General features: G+C 44.3%; 1 protein-coding gene and 1 long non-coding RNA gene across 2 annotated transcripts; both read left to right on the forward strand.

Annotated features, from left to right (window-relative positions):
• LOC118217243 lies at positions 1–5,336 on the forward strand. Its single transcript, XR_004763144.1, has 4 exons — positions 1–86; positions 3,915–3,954; positions 4,634–4,724; positions 5,207–5,336. It is a non-coding gene; the product is annotated as an uncharacterized LOC118217243 (long non-coding RNA).
• Positions 5,337–6,032: 696 nt separating this feature from the next.
• On the forward strand, positions 6,033–8,403 carry LOC118217244 (interleukin-21 receptor-like). The gene is made up of 6 exons (XM_035399104.1): positions 6,033–6,197; positions 6,446–6,600; positions 6,873–7,038; positions 7,245–7,344; positions 7,489–7,573; positions 7,682–8,403. The coding sequence occupies exons 1-6, from the start codon at positions 6,080–6,082 to the stop codon at positions 8,333–8,335; spliced, it is 1,278 nt and encodes a 425-aa protein (XP_035254995.1). The 5' UTR covers positions 6,033–6,079; the 3' UTR covers positions 8,336–8,403.
• Positions 8,404–10,662: the final 2,259 nt, after the last annotated feature.

Here is a 10,662-nt window from a genome sequence, read left to right on the forward strand (position 1 = left end):
GTGCGCTCATTGCGATACACTTCCGAGCGCACCAGATCTTCTGTTTCATGCTCCCCACGGACTGTTCCGCCGATAAACCTCACGAGGTAACGTGTGACACTTCTCTTTTCCTTGGGCAAGGATTGTGCTCTGTGGCGCGTTATATGAAGTGAACTGTGAGGCGTACAATGAAGAAAATAATGATAAACCCGGAGTTAAAATCCAGGTTTTAGTCTTATAGAACCTGATCTTGAAAAGCAAGGTACGTTGTATTGTAACATGTTTACAACAATTAGCCTAAGTTTTAAATTGAATGCATTCTCTGGTTAAGTGGAAATCTGTTCATATATATTTTTTTAAATAGGCCTATATGGACCGTTCATTTCGCAAAAACGTCCTAATAGAAGAATGGCAACTTTAAAGACGCTAAAATAAGCTTGTGTTGGCAAAAGATGTTTAATCTGATGTGTGTTTATTAAATGTGCTTCATGTAATTTCGAAGTGAATATACACTTTATTGGCTAAAACGAGGGTTTCAACATTTTCTAATCCAGGGAGCACCACCCGACATCCAAGCACGTTAAAAAGTTTTTTTTTAAGCTTTATAGTTTGTAATATTTTACCAAATCTGTATATAAGCATTGCATAACAAATCTGGCCAGGGACCCCCTATAGTACCTTCAAGGACCCCAAGGCTCTGCGAACCCCCTTTTGAGAACCCAGGGACTTAATTATAGGCTCGCACATGCGTAATGCAATTTCTGCTTATCATTTGCTTGTTTACCTTTCATCCCTGCACGTGTTTTTAAATCACAGTTGACAAGCTATTTGTTTCCGTTTTCCAACGGAAAATACAACCTGTCCTACCTGACGGGAAGTTCCTCGCCTCAAGGTGGTTTGCGTTACTATAACGAAATGGAAAGAGAGTGGGACCTGGAAATGGAACGTGAGGTGCCCTGCGGGGACCATGGTCGCTTTACATTTCAGAATAGGCTATATATTTTGATTTGGTTCTTTTATTTTTCCAAGGCGTTCAATAAATCCGAAAAGGTGAATCAAACAGCAAGCGCCTCTTCCCCCTACGTTACATGAGTTTAACATAGCACCTTCACGTTGCACTTGTATCTTGATCTTGATGCTGTAGCTGTTCATCATATCTCTTGCAATCATGACGCACTTCTAGTTTAAGACTTACCTTAACTTTACTGATCGCCTGTGCTTACCGCGTGATCTAGACTTGATGTCCTTGGCTATGGATAATTGAGCTATAGGCTACTTCATGAGAATTGTATCTTATCTGATCTATCTGCGTTCTGCAGTTGTTCCCACGATCAGTATGCACGTATTGACCTTCGTTTTGAATAAAGCGTCTGCCAGATAAAATGTAGTGTACTGTACTGTAATAAACGAATTGTAATTATTATCTATAACCTTAATTTCGATCAAACCAAGAGGAGCTAACCTGGCTAACGTTAGTTCACTTTGCACTCACTCGTCGCATCTGGACAATGCAGTTTGAGCTTCCTGGTGCTCCTACTAATTTTTTGTAAAAATGTTCGGAAATCGTTTTATCTGTAATGTTACCACTATCGCCATTCATACTTTTTTTAAATTCTGAGTTTGATTGTACGGAATCTGAGCCCCTAACATAAGGATCGCTCATCCTCAGCACCGTACTCTATGGACAGTTCCCTTCCATGGAAACACATCCGCAGCCATTACTTCTGTAGTTCACTTTCTGGAGTTTTTGATAGCCTGTCACTTTAGCTTTATTGTGTTTATGTGTTTGGGCGCAATTAATGCGATTTAGATATTTATGAATCGGTGGTCCATGGTCTAAAGCAATATAGCCAAGGCCATATACAGTAGGCTACACAGTTAGCTTGTCGTGTCTAGGAACCGACAGAATTCAAAGTCCAATCTTTAATTTGTAGAAAACAACTTCACGAGGGAAAAGACACCACAGCAGCAAGCTTTTCAGAAAAGTCAGACTTTATTTGCACAGGTGCACAAAGCCGGATCAACTCTGCAGAATTGAACCTCGATTGTCAGTTTAACATCCATTTTATACACTGTGCTCCCCATAACTCCCCCTAACACATTCCTTAAAATACCACCTGACCTTCTTAGCACCACAATGATTTCCTGTTCTTGGGTGATAACGTCATTGTGGAAAGTTACCCCAACTTTCCCTTAAAAAATATTAGTCTTTATTCTGTAATTTTCCATTAAGAATACAAGTCACAGCCTCCTGTAATTTTCCATTGTATTCAGGTTACATAGGGGTCACTGTAAAATATTAGTCTTCTAGCACATTTATTAGCAGTTAATCAGTTTGAAAATATAAGCGTATGGTTACTATTTGATTAATGTTTTCTGCTGAGTGAGTAAGTGTGGTTTTTTTAAGCCTTCTGCATTCTCTTGCTTTTTCTCTACAGTTGATACTGTGGTTTCTTGCGCTTCCATAAGCTCAGCTGCAACTAATGATGCAGGTTTATTGGATTACATATTGATTATATGAGTGAATAGTCATACATGTGATGTACTTTTACCATGGAGCATCGAGAGTTTGGAGGAACCAGTTTGATCAACATTGATGGGAATACCCTAACTTTAACATGTGACGTCATTACAATCATGGGGTGTCTCAAAATGTTCCTACAAGCTCCACAATGTTTGGGCCAAAGACTTTTTTTTTTTCTTGATTTTTGCTCCCGTAGATATGCTTTTAAATGCTTGACTGCTGCCAGAGCTCACGCCAGGAGACAAAACGGTTGTAGCCTACTCCTCGGCTGAAGTGTGGCTTGCGTTCTCCCCCCGTCTGTGAGCTGTGACCGCACTTCTTGAATGCCTAAATTACGAGCATCGGTGTCTAAAATGAAGGGCTCATCAGGGTCTGACATAGTTAAGACTGGGGCAGGAACCAGGGCCGTGCGGAGGCGGCGGAAGGCCTGGTGGCGGGCCGGAGACCACTGTGACATCTTTGACTTCTCAGTAATAGCTTCAGAGCAGCGGTCATATATTTTAGGCCTGCTTGAGGCCATATAAGGTAATATAATGTTGAAAACCGGCAGCCTCTGGAGTCGTAATTTCGCTGAACAAGCTGTTCTGGAATTACTTTGAATGTCATATTTGATATGTGTTTTCTTTGCAGTTTAGTAAGAACTGAAATGTAAACAATCACTCTGACATATGACATATGGTCAAAGATGGATCAAATGCACTCTATCAGTGTCAAAAACTAATAAAAACCCTATTAGCATTTTTGTTATTCAAATTCAAATCAAATCAAATCAAATTTTATTTGTATAGCGTATTTTACAACAGTTGTCACAATACGCTTTACAGACAACCCTAGCCTAAACCCCCACAGGAGCAAGCCTAAGGCAACAGTGGCAAGGAAAAACTCCCTGTGGCAGATGGGGAGAAACCTTGAAAGGAACCAGGCTCAAGGGGGAAACCCATCCTCCTCTGGTCGGCTCAGGGTGACCAGCATGTCAGCCAGTTTATGCACAAGATATGATATGTGATGTGGCTCAGATGATGGGTGGGGCCGGGTGGCAGTGATGGGGAACAGCAGGTGGCGGCAGATGTGGGCAGGGTGGAGGCAATGACGAAGGAGGGGCTGGACCGCAGAGGTGGGGGAGACCAGAAGACTCTTGAAGCACTCTCGAGGGTTGGGGCAAGAGCCCCGCCGGCAGCGTGGGGAAGAGGGTGGAAACGGCAATTAGGGAATTTGCAATATAGCAGACAGTGAGTAAAGTGGCAGTGGTATGTATTGGGGGGACCCCGCCAGGAGTAGAATATGGCTGCATATTCGTGTTGAATTAGCACTGAAGAATTTACTGTGTATGGTGTGGTTTGCGTGCTCTTTACGAATGGAAACTGGACACAGTTAATTTTGTGTTTCCCTGAAATGGGGTGTCTTTCTGCAGGCCTTACAGCATGCAGAGCCGGATCCCGTGGACCCTCTCAGTAAGTGATCAATTGAATACACCGATTAACATCACACCTGAAGCCTAATATAATCCTGCTGATTTATTCCTTTGTGCCTCCAGTCTTGAGAACAGACTGCAATGTCAGTCAGAGCTGTGTCTTCCACCTTCACGCTGGTTGGATAATAGATGCAGGCTTTCAGTGTCTGACCAGACAATTTAATGGACCCGCACAGGCATTTCCAGGACACATTGCATGAGTTTGTGTTCTGTGTCACACAAACAGGACTCTGAGCCATATCAGGGTCCATCCTGCTGATAGAGTATTATTCAGGCTTAAGCATTCGCCCAGATTCTTATACAGCAACCCTGAATGTGTTTTCAGTAGTACTGTTCTGTTCCCCCCTAGTTTGACTTATCATAGGTTAGGTCAGAACTGGACTGTGACTGCATTCTTATGAATAACTGTACAAAATGAATAACTGTACAAAACGAGTATTGTACCTTATCAAACCTGTGTTTTGTAGCTGTTCCAATGACCTTGATATGCTTGATATGATATTGTATGTTCCTTTGGATAAAAGCGTCTGCTAAATAAATGTAATGTTATGTAATGTTCATGCTTAAATATTGGGGCAGATTGTGAAAGCAACATACTGTATGTTTCACAACATTGGGGGAAAAAAATACAGAGCACTTTCCCATGGCTATTCCTGCAGGGCACCAGAAAGGTGACGCTGTTATTGGCCATTCTGTGGGCAGGCTGTGATGACACTGCCTTCCTTCAGGCCTGCCAAGAAACCACTGGAGGTAAACACAGTGTTCCACTTTCCTAAATATTCCAGCGTTCTGCTTTCCTAAATATTCCAGTGTTCTGCTTTCCTAAATATTCCAGTGTTCCACTTTCCTAAATTTTCCAGCGTTCTGCTTTTCTAAATATTCCAGCATTTCACTTTCCTAAATATTCCAGCATCCTGCTTTCCTAAATATTCCAGCATTTCGCTTTCCTAAATATTCCAGCGTCCTGCTTTCCTAAATATTCCAGCATTTCGCTTTCCTAAATATTCCAGTGTTCCGCTTCCCTGTGTTCTGCTTTGCTAAATATTCCATTGTTCCGCTTTCCCAAATATTCCGGTGTTCCACTTTCCTAAATATTCCAATGTTCCACTTTCCAAAATGTTCCAGTGCTGCAGTTTTCTAAATTTTCTCAGTGTGAAACTGTGAAAGCGTTGTTGTGTGAAAGTGTCGTTTCGAGCTGTTAGTAAGACGCTCATAACTGTGTGTGATTTCAGCTTCGGACAAAGGGCTCACTTGTGTGACCAATTACTGGCTGAGGATAAGCTGTGTGTGGAACACCACTGCACAACCTCTCAATAAGGCTCCATCCTATTGGCTGGAATTCCAGCACTGCGACGATGAGACGTGAGTGTCATTCTCTGTCCTTCCCAAATGATCCGTCATGCTCCATTTAAGGGGTGAAAGCTTTTATACAAATACGGTTCCTCCTCTGAGAGAGATGGCGAATGGTCGCGGAGCACTCTAATCCAATACAGTCCTAATCTTTAAGCCACACGAGAGGCAAACAACCCACATTGAACTAAACAAGTATGCCTTTTTGCTCATTATTGGCAAATTGTGTGACTCATTTGCGCAGGCAAATAACGAACAAATAATGGCCACGCGCAGCGATTCGTTTAAGCCATTGTCTGAACCTTCATGCAGAAGCGCAGTGGTTAGGAAACTGGATTCACAACCTTTAGGTTGTCGGTTTGATTCCCAGCTGGGGCGTCGAACCCACTGTAGGCGTGAGCGGCCTGCTTACCCCGAATTGCTTCAGTAAAATATCCCGCTGTCTAAATGGATTGTGTAAGGGACTGTAAGCCACGTAGGATGCTCTGGAAAAAAAAATCCTAAAATATAAATGTATCGCATAAAGTGTAAGACCATTTTTTTGTTTTGCGTCACACAGCCTAGCAGTTAACAGACAGCATGCTTGTTTCGCCTGACCGGGGGCGTCTTACGGTGCCTCTCGCGCGTGATTCGCTCTGTGCCGTTTATCCCTGTCCCTCATTCGTCGTTGTGCTCTGCCTTTCCGCAGCTTCCCAAAGTTCGAGTGCCGCCTGGCGAATGTCGGGGAGCACTTACGCTGCTCTTTCGAGCCCGAAATGGAGGAAAGGGAATCGTTCATGTCTCACGACTATTTCGAAGTGACTCTCCATTCCGAAATGAGCGGATATCAAACCAGCGTGTCAATGAATTCTACATTCCAACCCGCAAGTAACAGTGAGCTCCATGTCCTGTTTGGGCCAAATTGTGTCTTTGCTCAATAAATGTTTTTTTTTTTAATCATTAATAATTCTGTTAAGCTACTGAAAGGAGTAAAAACAATATGTTTTAAGTGACTGTCTCATTAGTAATGCTATTACTGTGGCTGTAGTTTTTAAGATATTGTGAATAAATTACACGACATATTAAAATAGTGGGAACAAATTGCATTGAATCGCCGGTTCTGATCGATTGCTCTTCCGCAGTAAAACCAGAGGCTCCAAGCAATTTGACTGTTGCCAGGAATTCCAGCGGCTACCGGTTCACGTGGAGTAGTAATTATGAGAGCCATCCGTACGAATCATTCGAAAATAATTTGCGTTACCAGCTGTTGTACCACAGGACTGGATCCCCAGATGAGGTATGGCATATTGTTGTGTCTCTCTTAAAACCTGAAGATGGAATCAATATATTCTTTTTTTTTTTTTGCTGTGCTCGGGATCAATCCCATTTCAGTTGAGGACAGTTCAGTAAAGTGCAATTCTTTTAATTACCTGAAAATTCATTCTTCTTTTTTGTTAGTTTTTGGTTTTTGTTTTAGATTTTTCTGATTGTGAGGGTGACTGAATTCAAATTGAATGGATCCCTATGCAGCCATTCACTGCGCAGTATTATTTTTCTGTTTGGCCCTAGGGAACTGTAGTCCATCCTCTGGGGAAAACACAGCACATTGATGACGTCCATCTAGAAACAGACACTCAGTACACTGCAGTTGTGTCATCTCACCCGGGTCCAGGTTACCGAGGGCAGTGGAGTGAGTGGAGCCCCCCGGTGCACTGGAGGACAAAGGCCATCCCAAGTAAAAACCTTTCCGTCCTGCTTTCCTCTACTGGACTTCTGACTCAATGGGCCCATTAGCAGACCTGCATGTCAGTTTGCTGACTCAACACATGCTGAATTTGTGTTCATACTACATTTGTCAGGGGAAAAGCGTTTGAAAGCATATCGGGGGCAAATGCGGTTGTTTTATTGTTTGTGTGTTGTTTGTGTGCATGTGCTGGAAAGTGAGAGGGTTGGGAGCGCTCAGGTTTCTCTGGAATGTAGCCTTGCCCGTGTGTGTCGTAGTCGGGATCCTGCTCTGTTTCGTCTTCACTCCGACTGCCAGGTAATCGTCGATTTTGCTCTATTCTCTGAGTGCGCGTATGAGTGTATGGATTTTCTGTGATCAGTGTGTGTGTGTGTGTGTGTGTGCTCAGACTTACTGAAATGCGCGTGTGTGACTGCAGTATGCTTTTCCGATGTGTTGCAGGTTAAAGGTAAAAGTCTGGCCCGTGATCCCCACGCCTGCTCCATATTTTCAGCCTCTCTTCAAGAGCTACAGCGGAAATTTCCGGGTAAAGTTCACTCTTCGTTTCTCGTGTGTGCGTACATGCATGCTCATGCAAGCCCTCTGAAAGCGCTTCCCGGCTCAGTTTAAAACCTGCCTTCTTTTACGGCCCTAGAGCTGGCTGCTGTCCCAGGGCGGTCCGGGGGAGCCGCTCAAAGCGGAGGAGGCGGAGAAGATCGAGACGGTGACGGAGGCGTGGCCCCTGAGGGGGGAGGAGACCCGCCCGCCGAGCCCCGCCTGGCGCCCCGCGCCGTCCCCCGCTCCCTACGTCACCGCCGGCAACGAGGTCTGGTGCGCGGGTGGCCCCGCCCCCTGCCCCGCCCAAGGGGACCGCCCCGACACGCCCCTCTCCGTGTCCCTGATCGAGGTCGGCCTGGCGGAGATCTTCGGCTCTCGGTCGCTGGGCCTGGTGTTGGCCGGTGAAGGGGAATGGGAGTCCGAGGACCCCACGCCCGGCCTGGACTGGGAGCTCGAGAACCTCATGCCCAACCTCGACTGGGGGCCCCAGAACCCCACTCCTGACCTGGATGGGGAGCCCAAAAACCCCATACTTAGCCTGGACGGCTGCTGGCCCCGGGAACCTCTGACCGCCCTGCCCAAGGGACTGTGTGCCCACCAGGACTACTGCACCCTCTCTGGCCCCCACAACGAGCTCGTCCCCGGGGCCGCGCTCAGACCCACCGGCACCGGGGTGGACAAGGACCATGGCTCAGGGAGCTCCCACAATGCACTTGGCCCTCAAGCAGAGCTGGACGATGTCGAGAGCTGACGACAGTTGTTCCCGACTGTGTGTGTTTGTGAGTGTGTGTGCGTGGGTGTGAGTGGCTGGGAGTGTGTGTGCTTTTGTGTGCTTGTGTGAGTGTGTGTGTGTGCATGTTTGTGTGCATGTGTGTAAGTGTGTGTGCGTGTGTGTGTGTGTGTGTGTGGTTGTATGCATGTGTGCGTGTGTGTGCATGTGTAAGAAACCCCTCAGATACACCAGACAGTGCGTCAAAGACACCAACAGCAAGAAACCAAACTTAGCATGTCGAGGTCACCGACTGTAAGAAACCCCTCCGCTAACCAAACAGTGGAAGTATCTGAGTGCATGTAGTCTTAACCGGTGCTACTGGAGCAGGATTCATTTAATGTCATTTCAGTTAACTGACTCCAAAATAGTATTTTAACCTTTCCTCTGTGCTATGTTATGCATAGACGGAGGAGGCTGCTGTCCGCCAGTAGTGTGGCTTTATACGACTTGCTATCTGGCTTGGTAGATGCGGACATGTCTCTGGCTTGTGTAGCCTGCAAAAATACAATTGTGTATCCTGCTACAACACTAGTCTATAGGCAAGTGACTATGGGGTGCAGATGTCCTGAGTTCTATGTGTATGTTAGGACCTTAAACTTCTAGGTGTGCAGTGTTAAGAGTCAATGAGGAATGCCAGAATAAAATGAACACAGTTTATTGTTCTGTGCGTTCAGTAATAATGTACAATACTGAAAAATGTGAGTGGTAAAATGGCTATACACATGTAATGTGTAAGAGGCCGTGTTGATGAGTCTCCCTGAACCATTGCACACTTCCCCTTATATATGAAAAGATCAAAGCAAAACACCAAGCAATCAAATAAAGACACAATCATGGCAAAACAGTATAGATCAGTATAGATCCTGCTTGCATTACCTCTGTAAGAAAATCACAGTGGATTGACCTTTGTATCTGGCTGGGTGCTGACCCATTGGTATAGGCTTTTGCTACAGCTGCGCATACACCCCCCTGGCCCACTGTCTGCTACAGTTGCGCATACACCCCCCTGGCCCACTGTCTGCTACAGCTGCGCATACACCCCCCTGGCCCACTGTCTGCTACAGCTGCGCATACACCCCCCTGGCCCACTGTCTGCTACAGCTGCGCATACACCCCCCTGGCCCACACAGGGTGTGCTGAGGAACAGAAGTGTGTGTCCAGGAAACACTCTGAAGCAAAGCCTCCCACTGAAAGCTTGCATGAAAAGAAATGCAGGTTTCAAAGTGAACTCGGTGTAAAACCACATCCTTAATACTGCTCTCACTCTTCCACTCTCATTCATTTAGTCTTCTAGTAGCAGCTAAACCATTTTTTAATGAGTTTGGATTTCAGACAAAATTGAATATCCTGTCGGTATGAATCTGTGGTGAACATTTGAATCACAGAAACACAGGCGTGTAGGTTAAAGGCATGTAATTATTTCAGTACCATCAGCTAAACTGCCATGCAATGAACCAAGTGCACACCTGCAAATGGGAGTTCATCTCACAATGTGGTCTTTAACTTGTATTCACTGATTGCTTGTGATTTCTCTAAAAGGTAGAATGTACTATTTTGTAGTAGTATTCAGCCTCTTGTCTCTTGTCATCCTGTTATGAACTCAGTTTGAATTCAGTTTTTATAATTCTGTATATTATTATTTTTTGTTCCTCATAATCTGTTGTAATCAATCATCATAGATCACTTAAAATAAAAGAATACACCTTCCACTTTAACTACATTCCATCTCCACAGTAAAATGTCCACGTTAATTCAACTCCAACAGGGTAAATGTAAAAAATAAATTCATTATTAATTAAATGCATTATTAACTTGGTATATTTAAAATGAAAGCCAGGTGAACTTAATTGTAGGCCATGTAGGTTTACCTGGCTTGCATGCATTATCACTAGCTAAGCAACGGTGAGCAACAGTGGGCATTTCATAAGCAACTGCCAGCGGGATAAGAGCTATTGTTGGTGCTGATACCTGTATTAACTTTTCTGTGCTTTCTATGCTGTACAGTATATTGGCAATTCCATATATTGTGTCATACAGAAGTGTCAATAAATTGAACCTGTCTACTATCCTCTTTAAATATAGTTTTTTTTTTCATACAAAGTAAAATATGTAGACAGTTACCAAGGTACCGTGTGGCAAACATCATTCTGAGTGGCACATACAATGTAAAATCTCAGCTAATATCCTAGCCAACTAGGTTACAAATGGAAACAATTTGAAAATTATATTTATTTATATTTATTCGACATCATTGACGTTTTCAAGGCAGACCTATAATTAGGTACTTACCTACATACATACACTGT

Source organism: Anguilla anguilla, chromosome 17 (assembly GCF_013347855.1).
Source record: "Anguilla anguilla isolate fAngAng1 chromosome 17, fAngAng1.pri, whole genome shotgun sequence".
In the NCBI taxonomy this organism is placed as follows: Eukaryota; Metazoa; Chordata; class Actinopteri; order Anguilliformes; family Anguillidae; genus Anguilla; species Anguilla anguilla.

Bases quoted from the DNA above. Each gene is read 5' to 3' on its own strand.
- LOC118217244 (XM_035399104.1), top strand. From the start codon at position 6,080: ATGGAGGAAAGGGAATCGTTCATGTCTCACGACTATTTCGAAGTGACT. The intron at 7,039-7,244 runs GTAAAAACCTTT...TGTGCTGGAAAG, and splicing joins GAGGACAAAGGCCATCCCAA to TGAGAGGGTTGGGAGCGCTC. The intron at 7,345-7,488 runs GTAATCGTCGAT...GATGTGTTGCAG, and splicing joins GTCTTCACTCCGACTGCCAG to GTTAAAGGTAAAAGTCTGGC.